Here is a 25,265-nt window from a genome sequence, read left to right as displayed (position 1 = left end):
CGGCGACGACGCCGTCGTCGGCTTCGTCCAGCGGTTGGCGGCGAGTGAAGACCCGGCGTCGGCGTTCGGCGTCGAGGGATCACAGCTCGCCGTCGATGAAGAGAAGGAGATCGCCGTCGAGGCGAAGGTCGCCGTCGAGGAGAACGTCGCCGTCGAGGAAGAGAGAGTCGCCGGGATCGGTGTACTCGGTGGTGTATACCCCGCCTCGGATGCCTCCGTCGCCTCCTCCTCTCCCACCTCTGCCACCGCCGCCTCCACCGCCGCCACCACCACCGTCTCCGCCACCGCCTCCTCCGCGGACGCTGTCTCCGCCACCCCAGCCTCTGTTGCTGCCACACACTCCTGCGGGACCGCCGCCGGTTCCCCCGAGGTCGGTTTCCCTGCCACGGTACCCGACTCCGCCGCAGGGGACCCCGAAGCCACGACGCCCACGGTCGCCTGGACCAGCGAGACCGGCGGACAGGCCTAAGCCGAAGAGGTCGCGCTCCCGCTCTCACAGGAGGCGACGATCGCGGAGCCGAGGGCGATCCTCGTCAGACTCAAACATGCGACCGCCCCGGCCTCCACGGTTCCACCGGACAAGGAAAGCCGCTGGCTGGACTCTGCGGGCAGGAAGGTGTGTGGTACCGCCGCCACCACGATGAAGGCGGCTAGTGCAGGGGCGCTGTTGGGCCGTTACGACCGGGCCCTGTGGGAATCCCTGCAGCAATATGCGGACCTCCTGCCACGAGACAAGAAGGAGGACTTCTTGGAGACGGTGCGCGAAGGCATGCTGGTTTCTAACCAAACTATCAGCGCAGCGGCGGATGTATCGCTATTGGCCGCCCACGCCTACTGTCATGGCGTCCACCAGCGGCGCCATTCCTGGTTGCGCCTGACGTCCCTCAAGCCGGAGGCGCAGCAAAGAGTGGCCAACCTACCCTTCTCGGGGGAAACCCTGTTCAGGAAGCATGCGGACGATGAAATGGCCCGCATGAAGGCTGAGGCGGAAACCCTGACGGCCGTCGGGTTAGAGAAGGCCGAGAAAAAGAAACTACCGTTCCAGAGGAGGTTCGGGTCGTCGGGCCGAGGGCGTGGGCAGGGCTCGCGACAGCAGCAGCCACAACAGCAGCAGTTCCGCAAGCCCTTCCAGAAGCGCCAGAGGGGTAAAGGAGGCCAGCAGGCTACTACCACAAACAAAGGCCCGGCCGGGTCTCGGCCCTGAGCTGTTACTTCCCCCTCAACCGTTACCCACTCCAGTGGGGGGAAGCATTCAATTTTTTCCGGCAGAGTGGAGAAAAATTACTCAGGACAAGTGGGTGCTGAATATTGTTTGCAATGGATACAGTCTTCGGTTCATCAGCCCGCCTCCAGCGATTCCGCCGGTCAGCTCTCGCTTCCAGCTGAGGGAGCTCCAGGCGGAGGCAGACATCTTGTTGAGAAAACAGGCGGTAGAAGAAGTACCTTTGTCTCAAAGGGAAAGAGGTCTGTACTCTCGGTTCTTCCTCGTTCGCAAGAAGGACAAGAACGAGTTCAGGCCCATTCTGGATTTGCGACAAGCAAACAAGTGGATTCGCAGAGAGAAGTTTCGCATGCTATCGTTGCACCAGATTTACCCTCAGCTGCAATGGGGAGACTGGCTCTGTGCCATAGATCTACAGGATGCGTACTTCCATGTGCCCATAGCACGGAAGCACAGGAAGTTCCTGCGATTCCAAGTCGGCGCCAATCACTATCAATACACAGTACTGCCATTCGGGCTAAAGTCTGCTCCCAGGACCTTTTCGAAGTGCATGGCGGTGGTGGCGGCACACCTGCGGAGGAACAAGGTGTTTGTCTACCCGTATCTGGACGATTGGCTGATCAAGGCATCATCCTTCGAGGAAGCGCAAGAACACTTCCGATGGACGTGCGAGCTCTTGAACAAGCTGGGGTTACACGTCAACATGTCCAAATCGGTCCCGTCTCCGGTACAGTGCATACAGTACCTGGGGGCCTCCATAGATACGCGGTCAGCAAGCGTGTCTCCTTCGGAGGAGAGACGGTTATCACTCCTTCGGAAGGCTCAGGACTGCTCCATCGACGACTGTGAGGAAGGTGTCATCTCTACTGGGATCGATGGCCTCCTGTATCTTCCTCACTCCGCACGCACGTCTACACATGCGACCACTGCAGGAGTGCTTGGAGGATCAGTGGGATCAGAGGACAGGCTCTTGGGACGACAAGATCCGACTGTCTCTACATGCTCGTCAGTCTCTGAAGTGGTGGTGTTCGGCGGAAAACCTCCTCAAGGGGGTTCCCTTCCACAAGGACATTCCCACGACGAATGTGGTGACGGATGCTTCTCTCCAGGGCTGGGGTGCGCATTCCGGGGACCTGCAGATTCAAGGGAAGTGGTCTCCTTTGGAATCGACGTACCATATCAATTTCCTGGAACTCAGAGCTGTCTTCCTGGCACTGAAGGCTTTCCTTCCGTCCTTCCAGACCAACTCGCTGCTGATACAGACGGACAATACAACCACGATGTATTACCTCAACAAGCAGGGGGGGTCGAGATCGCGCACTTTGTCGCAGGAGGCGCAGGCGATCTGGCGCTGGCTGCTGGCCCGAGGACTGACGATTACGGCCACGCATCTGCCAGGGGTGCAGAATGCTCAGGCGGACGCCTTGAGCAGGCTGATTCAGGAAAACCACGAATGGGTCATAAAAGACGAAGTACTAGGAGAAGTCTTCGCAAGGTGGGGGACTCCAGACGTAGATCTGTTCGCCACCGCCGAAAACAGCAAATGCCGAGACTTCGCATCCAGGTACTACCAGCGGGGGACGCTGGGGAATGCGCTATGGATCGATTGGTCGAACAGCTTTCTGTACGCTTTTCCACCCATTCCCCTGATTCCGGTGGTGCTCATCAAGCTGTCCCAGTCCAGGGCGCGGATGATCCTGATCGCCCCGGAGTGGCCCAGGCAGTGGTGGTTCACGGACCTTCTTCACCGGTCTCTCCTTCCTCACATGCGATTGCCGTGCAGGCCGGACCTTCTCACGAAGTTCGGGGGGCGGATGGTGCACCCCAACCTCTCGTCTTTGAGTTTGGCGGCATGGCTCCTGAAATAGTGCAATACGGTCATCTGAATCTACCAGACGATTGTATGGACATTCTGAAGGAGTCTAAGCGACCTTCCACTAGGACATCCTATGCTTACAAGTGGAAGAGGTTCTGTATCTGGTGTAAGTCCAAGAACTTTGATCCGACAACATGTAAGGAAGATGTCATCCTTCCATACCTTTTGCATCTGGCGCAGTCTGGCCTTAATTTCCATTCCATTAAGGTTCATCTGGCTGCTTTGACTGCTTACAGGAAGTGCCCTTCACAGACGTCCTTCTTTCAGATTCCTGTGGTCAAGGACTTTTTGGAAGGCTTGAAGAAGGTGTTTCCTCCTGTCAGACTTCCCTCGCCTTCTTGGGACTTGAATGTGGTGCTGTCCAGACTGATGAGGGAGCCTTTTGAACCTATTCACAAGGCTTCATTGCAGCACCTATCCTGGAAGGCGGCGTTCCTAGTGGCCATTACATCGGCCCGCAGGGTGAGTGAACTTCAGGCATTATGTTGTCAAGAACCTTATACTGGGTTTCATGCTGCTAAGGTTGTGATGCGTACTCACCCTAAGTTCCTTCCTAAGGTTATCTCTGACTTTCGTGTCAATCAGACCATAACTTTACCTACGTTCTTTCAGAATCCCTCTTCACCAGCGGAAAGGGCTCTCCATTCCCTGGATGTTCGGAGGGTGTTGAAATTTTATCTGGATAAGACCAAGGATATTCGTAGGTCTGACCAATTGTTTGTTAATTATGGCTCAGTCAGGACTGGTCTTGCGACCTCTAAGCAGTCCATCTCTCGGTGGATTGTGTCCTGCATACAGTTGTGTTATCAAAAGGCTAATAAGACCTTAGGGGGTAAACCTAAGGCTCATTCCACCAGGGGCAAAGCTGCCACGACGGCTTTGCTGCGTAATGTTCCGATTGCGGAAATCTGTAAGGCGGCCACTTGGAAGTCGGTCCATACCTTTGCTGCGCATTACTGTCTGGACACGGATGCCAGGGCAGATGCTCAGGTTGGGCAGGCTTCGCTGCGAAATTTGTTCGCACAGTAGTGGTAGTGTCTTGTGTGTTCTCCACCTCTTTTGTTGTGTGGGGATGGGCTTGCCATTCTATTCACTAGATTATGACTATACACAGAGATCCCCTACTACAGAAGGAGTAGTTTCTTTTCTGTAACTCCAGTTCTGTAGTAGGGGTATCTCTGTTATAGTCATAAGCGCCCGCCCTCCTCCCCGGTGGAGAGATACTTATTCATATGTCGGATGCTACAGGTCTGGCGTGCTACGCCTTCAAAAAGAACTGAAAGTAAATGGGACCTGCTGGGCATTCTGGGATACTGGGGAAAGTTCTGGAAAACTGGAAAGTTTTCTTAAAGGCACAGTATCCTGTTCCAAGCCACATAATGGCAGCCTATGGGGCTTGTCTGTCCACTCCTTCCTCTCTATCATTCCAGAGGCTTTTGCTGGTAGAGGCAGGGTTTTTTCCTATGTGGAGAAAAACTAGACAGGCAGTGCTGTTTGTGGATATTGGTGGAATTCTAGTTGAAGTACTGGACAGTGTAGCCTGTGGATATAGGCTGCATTATCTGTCTTTAAATTAAATTCTCTCTTAAAGGTGTATGCAGGTCTGCATGATTTGTCACCTTTTAGAGATTATTTTTTATTGCTCCGGGGTCCACGCACATGGGCGGGACTATTCACTAGATTATGACTATAACAGAGATACCCCTACTACAGAACTGGAGTTACAGAAAAGAAACTACTCCTTCTCCCATAGGAAATCATTGACTGTTTTTTGTGTGAAATTTCTTCTGTCAATTTCAGCAAACTTTAAATATTCTTTTTAAAAATCGTATAACTTCTGAAAACGTAATTGCTTACCTGTTTTGGATAAAGGTCCCAGTACTGAGTCTAGGTACCCAGTACTGGATTACAAAAATAACGAGAACATACAATACCCGCAACTTGAATTTTCTTCCCTAGGCAATCATTGACTGTTTTCTATGAAATATTTTCTAAGTGTCAACTTTTAAAATAGCAAAATATTGTCTATAAATCATAACAGTAACTAAGTTGACTTATCACTTGATTCCAAGTACTGACCCAGGACTGAATCTAGGATCCAGTCCTGGAATTCCAAAAGTAATCCTAAGAGTAATCTGTTGCAAATAACTTGAAACATCCATTGAACTCCATGTATTATTGTGTTTAAAATAGTGTTGCCTATTGCAACCACTTGTAACTGTTTACAAAAGTCAATTGCATATTGCAAAAGTATTCATATAAAGCATCTCATTCTGAGAAAGTATATTTTAATACCAATTGTTGGTTCTAAAATAAAAAAAGCATATATTTTTTATATGTAAACCATTGGCCTAGAGTTCAGTTATTGAGAGTGTGAAACCATTTGCTGACTGAGTGTGGCCAATGCTAATTTTAATAGTTTGCTAGAATCCTCCTTGGACTCTGTTTTGCCGAAGAAAGAACTTTCCCATCGAATTGGCCCTAATAAGGCATGGTATTCCCAGGAACTTAGACTGCTCAAGCAATCCTGTAAACGTTTGGAAAGGAAATGGAGGAAGGATTTTTCTGAGGCGAGTAAGACCAAGTACAAAGAGTCACTTAAGCTCTATAAAAATGAAATAAAGAACGTGCAAGCCTCCTATTATCACGGAAAAATTGCCTCTGCATCCAATTCCCCATGGGAAATTTTTAAAATCATGAATTCCCTGCTCACCCTTCCATCTCCTCTCATTGCCCCGGGGGACGCTCAAAAGCGGTGTGAGGAAATAGCTGATTTTTTTTCGAATAAAAATTGATAACATCTACTCTACCTTTCCTCAGACATCTGCGACGATAAGTACCCCATTGCCTATCGGTCAGGTCATGCTGGAAGACTTCTCCCCGCTGACTCTGCCGAATTTACAGAGGTTTTTGCGAGAACTTAAATCTGGGTTCCCAGCTGACCCTGCTCCACCACCCATTCTTAATTTGGCTTGGGAGACTGTTTCCCCAGTCATTCTGCAGGTAGTTAATTCCTCGCTTAGAACTGGGCAGGTGCCGTTGCTCTGGAAGCAGGCCAGAGTTAAAGCCCTTCTTTAAAAACCACATTTAGATCCTGAAGACTGGGCAAATTATCGTCCCATTTCTTTGCAGCCAGGGATCGGTAAGATAGCTGAAAAATATGCCAACTCAATACTTTCAGGTTTCCTGGAGGAGAATAATCGCCTCCACCCCACTCAGACAGGTTTTAGGCGTCATCGGGGCACGGAGACGGCCTTGCTTGCGGTAGTCGAAGAGCCTCGAAAGATCCTGTACAATGGAGGCTGTGCTTCGATCATTTTATTGGATCTCAGCGCAGCCTTCGACACAGTGAATTATCAAATTATGATTCAGAGTCTTGGGGAGATAGGAGTAGCGGGGACTGCCCTTAAGTGGTTGCAGTCCTTTTTGGTTGATCGTTCATTCGTGGTTTTTGAGGAGGACGCTCTCTCCAGTCAGATTCCTCTGCGCTGTGGGGTTCCCCAGGGCTCCTCTCTTAGCCCTACCATGTTTAATATCTACATGAGGCCCCTCGCAGAGGTGGTAGCCCCGTGGGGAATCCACACGGTTGTGTACGCCGACGACACCCAGTTGGTCGTCTCTCTGTCATCAAGATAGAGGTAAGTCAACTTTGACTGCCTGTCTGGAGAAGGTCTCTCAGTGGATGGAGTTATCCTTCCTTAAACTGAATGGGGCCAAGACGGAAATTCTGATCTTAGGCCATGCTCCTCCAGCCAACTTGGATGCGATGTGGCCTAGCTGTCTTGGCCCTCCTCTGGCCCCCAAGATTCAGATCAAAAGTCTGGGTGTATGGTTTGACTGCAACCTAAATTTTACAGCCCAGGCGCGGAAAGTGGCGGCCACTTGCTATGGCCTCCTTAGGTCGTTGAGGAAGATTCTTCCCCTTCTCCCGTTCGAGGCGAGGCGGCTACTGGTCCAAGCTTTGGTTCTTTCACGGCTGGACTACGCAAATGCAATCTATCTGGCAGCGCCTTTAAAAACTATACAGATTCTTCAGACCGTTCAAAATTGTGCAGCTCTCCTCCTAATGAATGTCCCTAAACGCAGCTCGGCTTTGTTAGCCATTAGGCAGTTGCACTGGCTCCCAATTCTAGAGAGAATTGGGTTCAAGGCCATGTGTATTGTCCAAAAGTCACTTGGAGGAGCCGGTCCCCCTTTGATTGAGCCCATGGTACAGCTATATTGGACTGATAGAACTCTTAGATCCAGTAACAAACGACGTCTTGTGGTCCCTCTGATTAAACGGGCAAGGATGGGGGGGGCGCCGGTTTCCTTTCCATGCTGCAATGTTGTGGAACCAGCTCCCACACCACATTCGTCTGGAGCAGGATTATCTTGGTTTTAGCAGGCAGTTGAAGACTTTTCTCTTCCCGTAAGTAGTAGTTAGTGAGAAGAGGTCACAGGAAGCGCTGGGATGCCCTTGGGTAGCCATGCGCTATATAAGTATGTATTCATTCATTCAGTGTGTACAACAAATGCTTTACACTGTCCTCTGATACTGCCTTACTGCTCGACCAAGCTACCACTTAAGAGAGTATGGTTATATCTAACTTTAGCCTCTGCCAAACCTCTGGGGACTGTGGACTCTGTACACCGTGTACCTATTTGGGAACAGTATATACAGAGCCACTTTCTCACAACTAGGGGTTCTTCCCCCCCCCCCCCCCGCATATTTATATAGCGCACGACTCACCTGGGGGCATCTTGGCGCTTACCTACTGAACAAGAGGAAGAAACCGGTAACATTTAATTTACTATATTAAAACGGGTTTTTAGTTGTTTCCTAAAAGCAATATACGAAGTGCATTTTCACAGGGCCATGGGGAGCCAGTACCGAGGGGCAAGTTATGAGAAGGCTCTACCGCCAGTGCGGCTTAGGCGTATTCGGGGGACCTTTAGAAGAGCTATCGAGTTTGATCTGAACTTATAGCTCGAGACCTGCTTTGCAAATTTCTTTTGTAGATAATGAGGACCTTTTACCGTTTAAGGCATTATCTTAAAGGATCGCTTCTTCACTAGTAACCAGTGGAGCTCTCTCAGCAAGGGGGCTGAGGAAGAGCCTGGAGGGTGATTTTAAATCATCCTTGCCGCAGTGTTTTGAATCACCTGCAGTTTAGCAAGCAACGTCTCGCCTACTTCAGCCAGCAGCGCATTCCCATAGTCAAGGCGACTCATCACCATAGCCTGGACCAAGGTTCTATGGTGTTTAATGGGCAGATAAGGAAGTATCTTGCGTAAGAGACGTTGGCTGTAATAACAGGAACTAGTAGTGGTCGCAATATGATCATTCATACTTGGTGTCTGGTCCAATTTTAATCCAAGATTTTTAACCGATTGATTAGGAATGGGAGCCGTTCCCAGCTGACAAGGCCACCAGTCCAGATGGTTGAGGCTTTACCCATAAGCATGTCCTTGGTTTTGCTAGGAATTAGCTGGAGGCAGTTCTCCGTCATCCAATTAGAGATAGCGAGCATACCTGCCGAGAATGGGGTTTTCTCATCTTTTAGGTTGGAACTGATTGGGAACATCAGCTGTGTGTCGTCAGCATAGGAGATTATCTTTAACCCAAACGGTTCAACAATTTTTGCCAGAGGGGCCATGTAAACATTAAATAATGTAGGACTTCGACAAGAGCCCTGAGGTACGCCCTTGTCCAGACCATTTCTGAGAAAGGTAAGGTCCTAACATTATCATTTGGCATCTATCTGACAAAAAGAGTTTTCCAGCCATTTTAAGGCTGTGCCTCGAATGCCACAGGAGTATAGTCTCTCCACAAGCAGTAAATGAGACATAGTATAAAATGCCGCGGAGAGATCTAGGAGGATCAGTACCACTGATCCCCCAGCATCCATTGCCTGCCTCACAGTCCATTACTGCGAGAATAGCGGCCTCCGTGCTGAAACCTGGGCGAAATCCAGATTATGAGGGGTCTAAGATTTTATTGGACTCGAGATATGAGCTTAACTGCCTATTTATGAAGGTTTCTAGTTGCTTGCCCAACAGGGGCAACAAAGATATTGGTCGGTAGTTACTTAGAACCTGGGGGTCAGCTGTAGGTATTTTCAGGATAGGTCGTACATATGCTTCTTTCCAAACGGTAGGAATAATGCCAGATTGGATCGAACAGTAAAAACTTTTGAGAATTTCCGGGGCACAACTGGAAGATAGAAGGGCCATAATTTTAGGAGGACATAGATCGCCAGGCGAACCAGATTTAGCAGAAGATAGTGAATTAGAGATCTCATCATGCGTGATTGTTTCGAATTGATAGAGTGCCTGTTGTTAGTATCTTCAGTTCATCTAATCCGTAAGAGGTGCCGGCTTCTGGGACTTAATAGTTGTAAAATTAGCATAGATCTGCATGATTTTTTCCTGAAAATAGGTTGCTAAAGAGTCACATAGTTCTTGAGATTCAGCCGGAGATTGTCTACAGGCTTGAGGTGATACAAAGACTTTAACTATATTAAATAAGGCTTTGGATGAGTTACTAGACTGATCGATTTGATTGATAATATAATTTCGCCTGGCTGTTTTTATGGTAGCTGGATAGAACTAGTTTATGACGCTTGTTTATCCAGCGAGTCTTTACTGCACCGTCTCTCCAGTGTCTTGCACTTGGATTTGTCAATTTTTAACTCCGCTGTGTACCAGGGGGCGGATTGCCACCGCTGGACTATGTTTTATTTGAGGGATTACAGAATCCAGTGCTGTCACTAAATCTGAATTGAAACCTTCCAACATTCCAGAAATGTCGGAGTCGTTGGAGCCACATTCATGACGGTGGGGATAGAATACCTTATCAAAGGATTTCAATGATAGTTTATTCCACGGCCTTCTTCATCCGTTCCATTTTTGGGATCGGGATAGACGGAGATTGATGGGTAAACATGACCATGAAGTGGTCAGTCCACGTTAAGGGATATGGGGGATGGCTGATGAGGTGATCGATATTAGTAAAAACGAAGTCAAGGGCGTGGCCAGCCCGGTGAGTGGAACCCATACCCCTTTGGGAAAGTCCAATTAAATTAAGACTAGTTATGAGATTGTTTACTTCTGCGTTGGCAAAATCTTCGCCATGAAAGTAAAAGTCTCCCAGCAGAATAGATTAGCTGGAAGCGAAGACCTGCATGGCGATTTGTTCAATCAGATAATTTGGGAAATTAGCTCTCGGTCCTGGAGGCTGATAAATTGGCGCTCCATTCCAGCTGTCCGTGGGAGACCAGGTGATTTTAAAAATACCCTGTTCCAAACTATCATTACACAGGGTAGAAGTCCATTGCACCTTAAGATGGTTTTTTAGGTCTCGGGACCATCCGGTCTGCCGAAGGCAGAACCGGAAGTCGAGAGATTTAATGACTTGGAGAAGAGGGGCTTGAACCAGCCCCTCTTCTCCCCTGTTCTCCATTGGCTGGCCTCTTGAATGCTGGCCAGCCACTGGAGAAGAGGTCAGTCATTCAGATCAGGCCCCGTCCTTTTCGGATCGGGGGGCGTGTTTTTTGCAAGAAGTCTCAAGGAGGAGACAACAGCAAAACACGCCCCCAAATCCGAAAAGGACGCTGCCTTTCTCCGAGGCATTTCTGCTCTGCCTCGGAGAAAGGCGGTGGTGTCCAGCATCAGGTTCGTGCAGCTCGCAGCTTCCTCCTTGTTTACTGTGCAAGGACGTCCGACTCGGAGACTCCAGTTTCGCTTTAGACACGCCAGCCGGCCTCCGTGGTTACCAGGGGACAGCATTAATTCTTGGTCATCAAAATACGAATGTACATCATTTGTCGCTTTCTTTCAATATAAATGCATCTCTCTTGCATCGGTGTTTGAAGGTCCGTGTACCGCGGGGGAGGAACGATACAGATAAAACACAGACATAAATAAAAAAAAACAGCGCTGCGGAACTTGAAAAAGCCTAATGCATTCTGGGGGTTGTAGTCGCCATTCACTTTGAACCAGATGCATTGACGTGAACCACGTACGTTTGCAATGAATCACCGACTCTTACCAACAGCAGCTGGCACAGTGGTACATGTGAGCTGTTAGTTTAGTTATAGACAAACTCGAGTCCCCAACATGCTTAGTTCTATTGGCTGAAAGCCCAGCCCCCCTCTTGACATGGGGCAGGGAACGCTGCTGCAGCTGTACTGAAGTGGTCGATCACAGGGGCGTGGGGCCCCCGTCGCCCTCTCCATCCTGCCACCCACAGAGAGACGTGTTTTAGCTAAGACGGGGCCGAGGTGCCCACCCTGAAGAGGGGCACTGTACACTCACTTCTCCTCCAAGGCGTCCAGTCTGCGGTGTCACCCCTCCCACGCCAAGCCCCCCTCAGCCGCAGGGGCCCCAGGGTGTAGTGAGCAGCTCCCAGTGACAGCCTCCGTTCTCCATGTACTCCCACCTTCTCTCCCTACTTTCAGCCCGGCAGAGTCTCTCACACTTGTGTGCGAGGAAGGGGGGCGGCGGGGGTCCCTCAGGGTGATTCAGACAGCCCACTCTGCTGGACTCATCGCCACATTCCTCTTCCTCCACTGATTACAAGGACGGCTGCCAAGCGAGAGAGCTCAGGGGAGGGGTAGTGTTAAAAGTGGCTATGCTGAGCAGTGCAGCTTAGGACACCGTGAGGGGGTATATACAGACGGAGGGGAAATAGTACATATTTACATAGCATGGTCTTGATGTGAAAAGCGATACAGTCATGGTGCGGCCTTAGAGTGGACAGAGGGAGCTTCGTGAATGGGCTGCGAAGGACAGGAGGGCAGGGCAGAGCTGCCGAGGTGTGTGTGTAAGTGTAACTTGTAGGTCACGGGTTCGGTGGGGCAGATGAATAGCTGACTCACCTTTTAAGTGTCACTACGAACGAAGGAAAAATGTGTTAAACCAAGCGCAGTGAAATGCACAGAATCTGTCTCATCGTCCCTCTACATGTTGTGGAAAAATAAGTAGCGCTTAGAATCTTAGCGCAAAGTAAAAAAAAAACGGATTTCTCAACAATGGTTTCCACTCTTTTTGGGCGACCTTATGCACCCGTTTTCCCTGCCTATGTCCTCAGTATGTAAAACTGAAAGACAAATACAGCGAGCTGACAGAGCAGGAAATTCTATTCACGTGATAAATCGAGCATTTATAGTCAAACAAAGGCGTCAAGTTACCTGCGCGGTGCACATTTTCCGACTCCGACTCTGACGCTTAGGTGGTGGTGCCGGGGGTAAGGAATACTATTTTGGGGGTGCTGCCTCCTGGGGTCTGAGGAAAGAGGTCCGCTCACGTGCGCTTTGCTATCGTGTGGGGTGTTAAAAACCTTCCATTTAACATGCCCCGGAAATAAAAGCCTTTTACGCAATGCCCTTCGGCACATTCAAAGGTAGAAACGGCGGGTCCTGTTTAAAACCCTTTCTACAGGTGAGGGGTTTGAGGGCAAAATAAGAAACGCACAAATCCACAAAGGATGTTGCTCCAGCGCTTTCAGCGGAGGAGAAAGTCACCACGCCCCTCCAGCGTCCAGCTTCAACTGTAAGTGACAGGAATTTGTAGCGCTGGGTGTCATTTATCCTGTTTCTAAACGCTTCCAAACCGAACCACGATTGGCCCGGATCACACAATGTGGTCAGGGGAAGAAGATGGGATTTGAAACCACGTTTTAATGCTCCGCAGTCATTAAAGTGGCCACCAGACCGTAACCCACCACCACCACATTCCACCCCCACTGACTGAACGCAGCCGGGGCCACGCCCACCCAGCGTGCTCCTTTGTGTTCCCTCGTCAGTGACTAGAGCTCCAGTTCTTTGCAGCCAGTACTTAACCACACGTTGAAAAGCCTATGTCCAGCCCCTAGCGTAAAGTTACCCCTGTGTAATTGGACAAACTCTTAGCGTACAATTGTGTAGGTGTAAATAGATTACACCAGGTAAGTATCCTTTTCTGAATAATGTGTCTTATCTTTATGGACAAAACGTGTTTGTGAATTAGTCACCCAGACTTAACCACTGCCTGGCTGGCTGATCCGAAGCTGACCCACGTGTATTCTGCACTTCTCAGATTCCATCTCTCAACCAAGGCCTTCCCCTCTCTGGGGGTAGTGGTGCGCGAGCCAATGACGGCTTGAGCATGGTTCCAGTCAGATGTCCACCACTGACTCGGCCTGAGCTCCCCTTAGTGCCTCGAGCCTAAGAGAGCCGAGACCAGAAGCTGTGGATTCTACCTCCTGCATCCATGCTTGCCCTGGCACCTCATTCTCCGGGCCTCTCTGGGTGTTCCGGTTTAGGGGCTTCTCGGTGTCCGCCTCTGCTTTCACAATCAAGATGCAAAAAGCCTGTGTGAGACGGGCACCCAGGGGCTTGGAGGATGGTGTGATAGCGCACAGAGGGAAGGGAGGCAGAAAGAATGAACTGGGTGCAAGAGGGATGACAACCGGATCTATAGGAGTAAGAAAGAGGAGAGGAGAAACAGAGAAGGGGGGGGGGGAGAGGGGCATAGGGAGCGAAAGCAAGGGAAAGCGGGAGATGATTTAAGATAAAAAGAAAGGGGGCGGGAGAAATTATATCCAATAAGAAAAGGTTTTGAGCATGTCATGTCTCTCATAAATGTGTTATTTTATTTAATAAAAAAGACGTACTTTCTTACGAGTGCAGACATCCATTATCCTCCTGCTATCAGAGCTACCAATTCCTGCAAGTCGTGCTATAGTCAGGGCCACTGGAATTATGCGATTTTGAATCTGCGGTGTTTACCGTATAGTTGTGAATTTACTGCATTGCCTCGTTGTCTATAATCTACTGTGTAATCTTTGAACAACGATATCCCAGCACTCCAAAATTACAGTTGTTATTTGTGTTGGTTACTAACCAAAGAAGCATAGAACAGAATATTGACAATGAGACTGGCTGCAGAACAGATTAGGTCCTCACAGTAACATGTAGAAAAGGATAATTTAATTACGAATTTTACAAAAGTAAGGAGGAATCGCAATCATGAACACAAGTCAGAGTTCCCTAATACAATAGGTAATAATCAATATTTCATGAAAAGAGACCATGTGGTCTCCACGTCTTAGTCCAGATGGATAACAGCCGACACGTGTTTCGTCACGTATAGTGACTTCCTCAGGGCTTTTATTGTAAGTTTATAGAGACAGTTTGAGTAACACTCATTTGTTTAAACTTGTTTCCAATGATATTTAGGTTGTACGTTTTCCAAAAACCGCATTCGAGAATAAAGAAGATTCTATAAGAAGTCCAAGAGAGAGCTAATGTTCAGGAAATATAGACCATACTGTGATTTGCTATGGCCAGGGTACTTGGTTATATTAGCTCTTCTGATAATTAGTCGTTGTGACGATCCTCGTATGGTTATTTAACAATTAGTTCTTAATATGATTACTGGCTCCGCCATGCTAAGTGGGGTCAGTGAAACGGCTATGGTGAGCCCGCGTGATGTGATCGGGGTGACCGAAGAAACGCCTCCCGTGTCTTCTTCACAACGGGAGACGTTTCTTCGGTCACCCCGATCACATCACGCGGGCTCACCATAGCCGTTTCACTGACCCCACTTAGCATGGCGGAGCCAGTAATCATATTAAGAACTAATTGTTAAATAACCATACGAAGATCGTCACAACGACTAATTATCAGAAGAGATAATATAACCAAGTACCCTGGCCATAGCAAATCACAGTATGGTCTATATTTCCTGAACATTAGCTCTCTTGGACTTCTTATAGAATCTTTTTTATTCTCGAATGCGGTTTTTGGAAAACGTACAACCTAAATATCATTGGAAACAAGTTTAAACAAATGACTGTTACTCAAACTGTCTCTATAAACTTACAATAAAAGCCCTGAGGAAGTCACTATACGTGACGAAACACGTGTCGGCTGTTATCCATCTGGACTAAGACGTGGAGACCACATGGTCTCTTTTCATGAAATATTGATTATTACCTATTGTATTAGGGAACTCTGACTTGTGTTCATGATTGCGATTCCTCCTTACTTTTGTAAAATTCGTAATTTAATTATCCTTTTCTACATGTTACTGTGAGGACCTAATCTGTTCTGCAGCCAGTCTCATTGTCAATATTCTGTTCTATGCTTCTTTGGTTAGTAACCAATACAAATAACAACTGTAATTTTGGAGTGCTGGGATATCGTTGTTCAAATTTTGCTCATCACGGGGATTGCTTTGCATGACCCATGTATTTTAGCACCTAGGTAGTAGGGTGCTTTCTTATCCCGAGTGGCACCACTAATTGATCTTGCTATGTGATTTATTTTCCTGTCCTGACAATTATCACTGTATACCCAATCCGTTCTTACTAACTGTCTTTGATGTGCGCTCTCATATGCATTACTACCATATATCTTTTTTGCTACTGTGTAATCTGCATCTTTAATTCAATGACAAAATAGCAAGTGTATATTGTCACATGATGTGCTGCAGGAGTCTGCTAATTGATTGAGTTAGCCGTAAGGCTTATTTTGGTCGTTCATTGCCGCATAATTCTTTCCAGAGGCCCTTGTGACAGCTCGTACATACAGCACCTAACTGTCCAAAAGAGCTGGCGGTCAAATCGGATAGTGAGTATATTATAGCCACGGGAAGGAAGCAGTTCAGTCGGACTGGGAATTCCCCAGCTCCGGAGAAAATGAGTCGGCCTCTACATTTAACACTTTATAAACAAACACTGCAGAAATAAAGCATCGTCTGAACACATTGCTATAGCGCCTACATATGAAAAGCCTCCAGGCACTGAAGTCTGACACGTGATTGTGAATGACACTGGGCTTTCAGTCGATTTCTACGCGAAAAACCCTCTAACACGGGCGAGACCAGATCACTTCTGTGCACAAGGAAATTACACGAGGTTGTAGGAGTTCGGGAGGCAAGAGTTGGGTAGAAGGGTGCCAGGGATGAAGAAAGAATGAAACAAGCATTTACAATGCAACGGTCTCGGCATTGTTAAAGTTAGAGCTATTGGCATTGCTCATGACAATGCCGTTTCTTTAAATGTTTTAAAAACAAAAAACATAAACAAAAATGTCATGAGCAATGCCAATAGCTCTAACTTTACCAATGCCGAGACCATTGCATTGTAAATGCTTGTATAGGCTATGGCAATGCCTCCCCCGGTTTTGCCCTCTCTATCTAGATGGATACATTTATAGCCATCCGGGATAGCCAAATTGATCGATGGATGGTTTGTGGGTGTTAGCCAAGTTTCTGTGATGAAGCAAAGCTCTGGGGAGTAATCGTATCCCATACTTCAATGGGGTGTTTTGCTAAAGATCTTACATTGCATAAGATGTACTTTAGTCTAGTTGTATCATGGTCAGGATCGCTTTGTAGGTCAAGTAAACGAGTAGTGACCAACTTGCTCTGAAAAAGGCAGGTGCCATCTGTCCCAAGGTAGCAAAGGTTTGCTGGCGTTAGGCATGTAGTCAGGACTGGGTATTCGAGAAAGAGATAATGCAATACCAACTAATGTTCAATGAAATCAAAAACGCTAGGAGGAGCGTAAAACACATTGCTGAAGAAATGCACGCATGATATTGGTGCAGAAACCTAACCAGCATGATGCCAACTGACTCGTAAGTCGACCCGCGGTCGAACTGCCAAAGTTAAAGTTGTAAAACAAGCTGAATTCCAGCGGCCGCCGGAAAAGGATTAGGCAGTGTAATATAAACTAACAATCTAAAATGAGTGAAAACTCTTGTTGGTTAAATTGTGAATACAGGTTACGGTGGAGACAATCTGCTTGTCTGCGGCTTGAAGAATGTGGGGAATGCGAACGCAGACAGCAGAAGCCAGGACTCTTCAAACAGAAGTAAAAAGTGCTTGTCGTACGTATCAAAATTGATCTGTGGAAAAGTGTCTAACTCGGGGGGGGGGGGGGGGGGGGGGGGGCGGGACTCTGCAGGCCCAGTCTGCTGAGGCAAAGGTAAGCTCACCTCTTGTCAATCCGCTCCGTCAATGCGACATCAGTGAGCTCGCGGTGGGAAGCGATAGTATTTAAAGGCGTGTCAGTGTTGCGTGCACGTTAGGTGCAGCAGCTCAATCCTAGCACCGTGAGTCAGCGTGGAACCATATATTGCGGGACAGTAATAGAAAAAAGACCTTGGAAACACTTTGCAAAAACTATTATAACAAGTATTGGCCGCGAAAGTGATCGCAATCAGGCGCGGCCTGCGCACATGCTCTGTAGCGCTATGCCGGCCGTGGTAGCATTTTTTTTAAGCCCTCACAGAGAGTCTCGCCAGACAGCGCATGCGCTGGGTCAGGCGAGACCTAAACGGTGAAGTGCAAGTTTAAAAATCGAGCACGAATGCTGGGGAAGTGGTTTAAATGATTCCCGGCTTCCGCCTTAGGAATCGCTAGGTGGGTTCTAAAGGCCCTCTAGACACCAGGGATATTTTTTTGTGGAGAAATGAGTGGGGGCAGCCTACCTAGGCATTTGCGTAACCCCAACCCTCAAATGTCCCTCAACAGTCAGATGCACTAGGTCCAGCTGTGAGAAAGTGCCATCTTTCTTGCATGGTATGCCCCCACTTTTTGCTGAATTGCTGATGTACTTTGACTGAGTGTGCCCTGGGCTCCTGCCAATCGGGTACCCAGGGCCTATGTTCCTTCCCTAAAACTGTGTTGAAACCTAAAGCCAATTGGCATCTCTGGCCACATGTCAGCCCCAGGTAAATGGTACACTAAGTACCCAGGGCCTTGTGAACAGAGAAGGCCCCTAAGGGCTGCAGCACTTATTGTGCCACCCTTAGAGGCCCTGTACCCTGACACACACACACTGCCCTTGCAGGCTGAGTGTCTGGGTACAGAACAAAGCAAAGAGTTGACATGGCACACATCCCTGTGTGCCATGCCCAAACATGCCATGCCCACAACACACACTGCCCTGGCATACATCAGTCACCCCTCTAGCTGGGTGCCCTATGCCAGTGGTGTGGGTTCAGGTGCATGACCCCTGTGCCCCTACAGTACCCAGGTCCATTCCTGGGCACTATGTGGGGGGGGGGGTGGGGGAGGGGGGGGAACACATTTGGAGTTGATAGCTTATGTGGACTGGCCAAAAAGTTATGGCGGTCTAAGGGCAAAGCGAAAAGGTTAATAGCTGCACCATAATTGAAAATGATGTGCTTCTGCCACCCTTTGACTTATCTGGTAGCTGAAAGTGTACAGAATCATTCTGATGATTTGTGTTTTTTTTCCTTTTGATTACTTTATCCACAGGGTTAACTGTTCCTTCTACTTTAAGATCGGTGCCTGCCGCCACGGGGACAGATGTTCTCGACTTCACAACAAACCAACATTCAGTCAGGTATAAGGCGATGCCTCAACAATGTCACTGATCTCCTGCATGTGGCGTTCAGTATTTACCCTTTAATACCTACAGTTTTCCACTCATACATAGCATTTCACGAGTCAGGTATTTGAACTTTCTCTCCCCTTATTACTCATACATTTACATACATACATCCTCATTCATCGTGACTCCAAGAGTTTGAACCAGGACCTTGCTCATCCTTCTCACCCCACGATACCAGTGATGTGCTTCCCTGTGCCTCGCCTACCATTTATTCACGTTTCATGGGCTGCCCTGAAACTTGTGCTACTCTCCTACACAACATTCTTGATTCTTGGCTTGTCCTTGAATTCACTCGCCAATCATACCTAAATACTTTACCAATGTCGTTCTCCTCTGGAAATCACTCTCCACATATTCACATCTCCGTAGTCATGGCTTGGTCTGCACCTGGATCTACTCTGAGAGAACACTTCATCAGCATTGTCCCATCATAGAGCACTTGCTGCTCATACCCCCAATTCTTCACCATTTTACCCTATTGGCTTTCTACCCCAGAATACAGTCTCCACACATGCACAAGTTTTCACAAGTCCTTGCCTCCCTGCAACTAGCTCTCCACTAATACAGAGCACATCGCCTTTATTGTTATCTCATGGAACCTTTTGCACTTGCATCCAAAGAATTCACACTGCGCTCCTAAACAACATTTCATGAGTTGTAGAGTGTCTTGGAACTTGCTATCCACCTCCCTTTAAATTCAACCCTTCATCAATGTTGTGCTCCCCTTGAATCGGAACGTGACCTGTAAACATTTTCTCAGTTGTTTCTGCCATGCAATGCACTTTCTTCTCTTAGGCAGAGTTTTCCCAGTGGCGTCCAGTGGCACATTGCAGAGCGGAGTCTCTGCAATGTGTTGGTCATGGGTATCACCACTTACTTTCACCAGTAGTCCCCAATCCTTGAATATAATCTCCATGGTCTGTCATTGATCTCCACATACATGTCATTTCACTGCACGCAAAGTGCACTTCTGTTCAGTTCCCATGTAGTTTTAAGCTCTAGTCTTAAGCACTGCTTCACCAAGCATGCCTTGTCTTGAAATTCTTTTCAAAGTGAACCTATCCGTGAGATTTATTATCTTCACCTTATTTCAAAGGTGCCATACTCTGTCATTCAGCGCTTGTGGTTCTCTATTAAGTACTAGATGAAGATGCCGAGAAATTAGTTTTCTGAATATTCAGTCCAAATGCTGTTCTAAACAGAGATTCATAGTTTGTGCCTGTGTTGAAGTGAGGTGCATTATATGATGTGATTGTGATGTTACTCTTTAATACACTACCACCCTCATTAGGACCAGTCTGGTTTCATTTTTTTAAGCCCATAGCTCAATCTTGGATAGCTGTGGGTCTGAGTGGTCAGGCTTACACAAAGGAACATGTGTAAAGCATTTGAACAGCACCAAAACAATTGAAGAAATAAGACACTCAAGAAATGAGATCCCCATTTATAAAAGGTTTAGAATTTTGTATAATTTATGACCTCAAAATGAAAAAGAACCACAGGGGTTTCTGGAGATAGTGCTCGAGGAATGCTGTAGATACACATGCTTTTTATAATGCCATCATCTAGTGTTGGGCTTGGATGTGCACGTGTTGTTTTTCTTCGAAGAAAGTCTTTTGAGTTGCGATGTATAGTGACTCCTCCTCTTGCTGGAAAAGCGCATAGTCTTTGAGTCCATTGTTAGGTTGTTTAATTCCCCTGTCTGATTCGGAAATGTGCTCCTCTGCTCCGGTTTGACGACGGTGTTGCCTATTCTTTTAAAACATTAAAATAGGCATTGTTTTCGATCATGGCTGTTCTGTCTTCCTCGTCCGTTCATCGACTTCTACCTCATTGGGGCAGCTCCAGTTTGCATGCTGTCCCGGTGGGCCTTCGTCCTTGTGTTGGTCTTTATCTTTGCCGTTCCCTCTACACTATGTCCACCAGGTGATGGAACTTCTGTCCTCACTGCCACACCAAGATCCCACGCACCGATCTTGTGTAACTTTTACCTCTCCCCTGAACACGAATAAGCTACCTGTAATGCCTGCAGGTCTTTTCAGTCAAAGAAAATGATGCACAACTTTAGCGCTTTACCCCTCACGGTGTCCCGGTGTAGCACCAAGGTCACCTCCTTTTGAAGGTCTTCGGTTCTAAAGACCTTCAAAAGGAGGTACAAGCCCACCCATCTGCTGCTGACTAGGGCACCTTCTTTCTGGAGGATAGCTTCGGTTCTGAGATGTAGATGACCTTACTCCAGGGCAGCCTGTGAGTACTTTGACCCATCTGTCTCCACCCCGACCGCAGCACACCTCAACAAAGAGTTGTCTTCCTTCCTCTGATCGACCAAAAACTATGGTTGGGCCACCAATGCCTTTGGGCCATGAACTGAACCAACCAGCTGTTTCGGACACGCCTGGCCTCTGTGTCGAAAAAACAGCACTGGCCACATGTTTCCCAGTTGACTCCTCAATCATCGTTTGCTTCGAGCAGAACCCTTGAAACTCCACTCCACCTTGGCTCCGAAATGCCAGTTTCTGACCCAAAACCCTCGGCACCAAAGATACCTGCTCTGAAGACTTCCACATCTAATCCAAAATAATTCAGCAAGCATGCACATGCTTTTGAACTTGCTCAAAGGCTACAAGAGGAGATAGACTCAAGGCCAGAAGCGTATCATGATATACCCGGACACTGGTCTTATCATTGTGAGACCTCCTCACTTGGGCACAACCAGCCAAAAGACCATTGTCATTTGAAGATTTGAAACTGCCGATACCACCAAAGCACAGGAAGATGGTGGACATGGACACATGCCCTGTCAGCATCAGTCTTTCACCAACACCTGCAGCACACCATGCCCATTCACCACCGCCTTCACCTATTCAACCTCATCCAAACTCGCCAGAAGGTTCCATTCACCGCTACACCGGGGGCGGAGGGAGTGAAGTTTTCCATTCCACGCAAGATGACTTGTGGGATTCATGACTCGAAGCTACCTGCAGATAAAGGCCCAGATTTGTACCCCGCTAAACTCTCTATCTCCAACCACCCCCCCCTTCCTCCCGATGGCGGTACCACCTACCATGACTTAATAGGTAGAGCTACCACCTTCCATATGGTTCAGCTGCATACCTAGCCTTCAGAGGATTACTTATTTGAAACCCTCTTCTCTAGTCATCGCTCAACACAATATCTGGCAGTGCTTAAAGGCATGCTATGCTACACACCTGATATATTCAACTACCCTGTTGGGTCCAGAGTCATTACACCGAAGAAGAGAAAAAATATAAAGCATCATCTAGCAACCCTACGTATAATAAAGGACATCACCCACCTGACTCATTAGTAATTGCCACAGCATGTAAGAGGGCCAACTCTCAAACATCTGGCGAGGCACCACCACCAGATAAAGTAAAAAGATAGATGCCTTTGGTAAGATGATGGCTGCCCAGACTGCCAACCATCGGAGGATTGATAACTCCATTGGCCGCCTATCCCGCTACGATGGGGTCCACAGACGAAATGGAGGACATCCTCCAATTTCTTCCAGAAGAGCACAAAAACAGGCATACCAAATTGCCCCTGATGGGAAGCTTATTTCCAATACCACAATTCTGTGCCCTTAATGCAGCAAGAGGCATAATTTATAGTATCCTCCTTCTGAGACATGCATGGCTCAGTGTTCGGTTTCAAACCTGAGGTTCAACAAAACATCTTGGCTCTTCTCTTTGATTTGGAGTACCTTTTTGGTCCCCAGGTTACCTCACTCCTGGGTAAAGAAAGTATGAGATTAGCAAGGCCATGGGGGCATTACAAACACCATCGCTGCGTGTTCAAGAGAAATGGAAGGTGCACTCATTGCGGAGTCAATCAAGCAAGCAAAATTTGTTCCAGAAATACTACTTTTATTTGAAAGAAGTATTTCTGGAACGAATTTGGCTTGCTTGATTGACTCCGCAACGACTGCACCTTCCATTTCTCTTGAACATTTGGCCACTATTGGCACCTCCGGACGGCGGAGTGCAGGAAGTGATTGCACCACTTACTAATAGATTATACATAAGGATTTGATGCGCTTGACCCTGGTCAACCGTTTGTTTTTTTGCTGTTTATTTACCATCGCAGAGTGGTTCCTTTTACCGCTCCTCTTGTCGCAGAGATCCAAAACCACCTTACCTGAAACCTCTACCTTCTACCAGTGACTCCAGGCCCAAGCTACCTCACCCGGGTAATAATACAAGGGGTAATATAGGTGCAATAATTCCAACGGAAGAGTCAAAGATGGTTTTACCAAGCCCTCTGCTACTACCACCACCAAACCCTGACTCACCAACTATTCCCCCCAAACTACACAGCACCTGTCTGGGATTAACTACAACGGTTCTTTCCCTCCTAGCGGACCATTACAAAACGTACAACAGACTGCCATGTATTATCTGCAAAAGCAGGGGCATACCAGATTCCCTCAGCTAGCCCAGAACATCTGGAGGTGGGCCTTCCAATACAACATACACCTGTTCTCAGAGTACCTCCCTGGAGTGGACAGCAACTTTTGCAGGTCTGGTGGCTTGGTGGACTAATGCATCCACTGCAGGGGCCTGTGTTCGACCTCATGGTCACAGGTTCAAATCCCGGCGGTTCCACTCAGCCTCGCATCATTTAAGCCTTCCTGGAAGGTCTTGAGTTATTCCTCCTAGGGTGTCATGAGCTCCCTCTTGGAATCTCAATATAGTATTAACAAGATTAATGGGCCCTCCATTTGAGCCCCTCCAGGTTTTATTCTGGAAGATAACATTCCCAGTTGCTATCACTTCACTCAGCCATGTCAGTGAGCTTCAAACATTGACTTTAGAAGAACCATTCTTTCAACTACATAAAGATAGGGTGGTACTTTGTACCAATCCTAAATTCTTCTTACGGTGCTGTCTCAATTCCACCTTAATCTTTCAAACTGCCAGTATTTTTCCTCAACCTGACTCCGTTGCAGAAAGGGCTCTGCTCACCTTAGATGTAAAACGAGTACTTGTGTATTATATTGATTTAACCAAATCATTTCGGAAAACACAGCAACTCTTTTTTGCCATTTTGCAACCACTCCAAGGAAGTGCCATTTCTAAGTCTGACATTGCACAGTGGATTGTCAAATGCATCCAAGCTTGCTATGCTAAAGGTAAAAGAACTTTCCTATCCGTCTTAGGAAATATACATATGGTTGACATGTTAAGCAGCTACATGGTCTACCCCCATAGGTTTGCCCCCCCCTGCCATGCCATTAGAAGAGTACTGCGTTAGTCTGTTAAGCATGTGTATTTACAGCCACATGTCACTCAAACTGCAAATGTTACCCAGTAAGCATCTGTTTGGGGCATGTAGTGCTGTAGATTCACATGCGCCTACCCTCCTTCCCAGACCCCTCTTCATTCCAGTTACTTTTATAGGTTATAGTGAATTCCTTTTGCACGGGCCTCTCGCTATACATCACATTTTATCCTCGCCCGCCTTGCGGGAAAACAATCCGACAGTGGACTGTATGTTCATGCGCATTGCCAGCAAGAGGAGTAGTCACTATACCTTGTGACTTAAAAGACTTTCTTTGAAGAAAAACAACTTGCACACATCCAAGCCCAACTCTAGACTGTGGGATTATGCTGAGCTTGTGGATCCACAGCACTACAGGTCACGAACAGATGCTTACTGGATAAGTAACGTTTACCTCACAAGATATTGTGAGCGTACTAAATTCAAATTGACCATGATCACGCATTGGCACATTCCACAAATTTGTCACTCGGAAACCTTTTGCAGGAAAAACTTTGGTAAGTATCAATGCAGTAGCTTTAGGCGACCAACTTAGTCAGGCAGCCAGTTAAGGGAACCTGCTTGGTCCACAGAAACCGCTACCTCCAAGAAAAGAAGTCTTCAGTTGCTGCGTCAGTGAATCATTGCCATTGACTTCAATGAAGTGCTCCTGATGCAAAGGATGCAGAATGCTGAAGATGCTCGAAGATACTGTGTGGTCGATGAGTCTTCTGGGCTGGGGCTATCCCTTGGTCCACAGGCTTGGTGAGGCAATGCAGGGGTCGACGTTCCTTGAAGTCCTCTTGATTTGGGTAGAAGTCCAGTTGCCCGGTACAGCGGTTCTCCTCTTTTGGCAGTAATTTGCCTTCTGTTCAACCTAGCTTCACACCGACTCTCCCGGGTCCAGTAGATTCATTGGCAAATTTGTGAGCATTGGTTTGGTCTTCTAGGCTGCATGGTGCGTAGGAGTGGCGATCCAGGAATCTGGGCTACCAGCTCGCCCCAGCAGGCTTCTTTAGCTATCGTTGTCCAGGACTACGAACAGGTGCTCAGCCAAATGACCCTTGGGGTCTCCTGCTTCAGAAGGGTCGGCTTCTCTACGAGCAGTACTCTTCCTTGGCTAGCCACCAGGTAAGCATGCAGTTCACGCCAGAGCAGCCTCTATGCTGCATTCCTGGGGAAGCTGGGCGGTCGTCCATTGGTACTCTTTGCCAGTCCAGGGTGATCTGGGTGCCAGGGGTGCCATTTTTTGAATGCCCAAAAATGCACTCCAGGGTTGTCACTGTCACCAGTCAATCAGCTATCCCAGAAGTCTGTATTCTGACTACTCTCAAGAAGGCAGAACCCTTTTCTTGGCATGCAGAGCTCCCTAGCTCAACCCAGAGGTGTGGCTTCCAAGAGCGCTATACGCCCCTGAAAAACAATTTGACAGCTGGTTTCTCGTCTCTGTGCCTAGTGCCAACCTGTCTGCCTAAACAATAGAGCAGCATCTATCC

General features: G+C 47.8%; 2 protein-coding genes across 3 annotated transcripts in view; one reads left to right on the top strand and one right to left on the bottom strand.

Moving 5' to 3' along the window:
* The window catches only part of PSENEN (presenilin enhancer, gamma-secretase subunit), a 77,701-nt gene extending 66,172 nt beyond the window's left edge, over nt 1-11,529 (bottom strand). The window contains exon 1 of the mRNA XM_085615915.1: nt 11,397-11,529. The gene's annotated coding sequence lies outside the window, so the exon portion shown is untranslated. The remainder of the gene's footprint in view (nt 1-11,396) is intronic.
* Nucleotides 1-25,265, top strand: part of U2AF1L4 (U2 small nuclear RNA auxiliary factor 1 like 4) — a 99,416-nt gene that overhangs the window by 13,140 nt on the left and 61,011 nt on the right. For both annotated transcript variants that reach the window (XM_085615913.1, XM_085615912.1), the window contains exon 2: nt 18,354-18,441. In XM_085615913.1, the coding sequence (XP_085472039.1) occupies nt 18,354-18,441 (88 nt within the window). The remainder of the gene's footprint in view (nt 1-18,353; nt 18,442-25,265) is intronic.

Source organism: Triturus cristatus, chromosome 7 (genome assembly GCF_964204655.1).
Source record: "Triturus cristatus chromosome 7, aTriCri1.1, whole genome shotgun sequence".
Taxonomy (NCBI): Eukaryota; Metazoa; Chordata; class Amphibia; order Caudata; family Salamandridae; genus Triturus; species Triturus cristatus.
The sequence above is the reverse complement of the archived record's forward strand: the minus strand, read 5'-3'. Positions and strand labels throughout refer to the sequence as shown.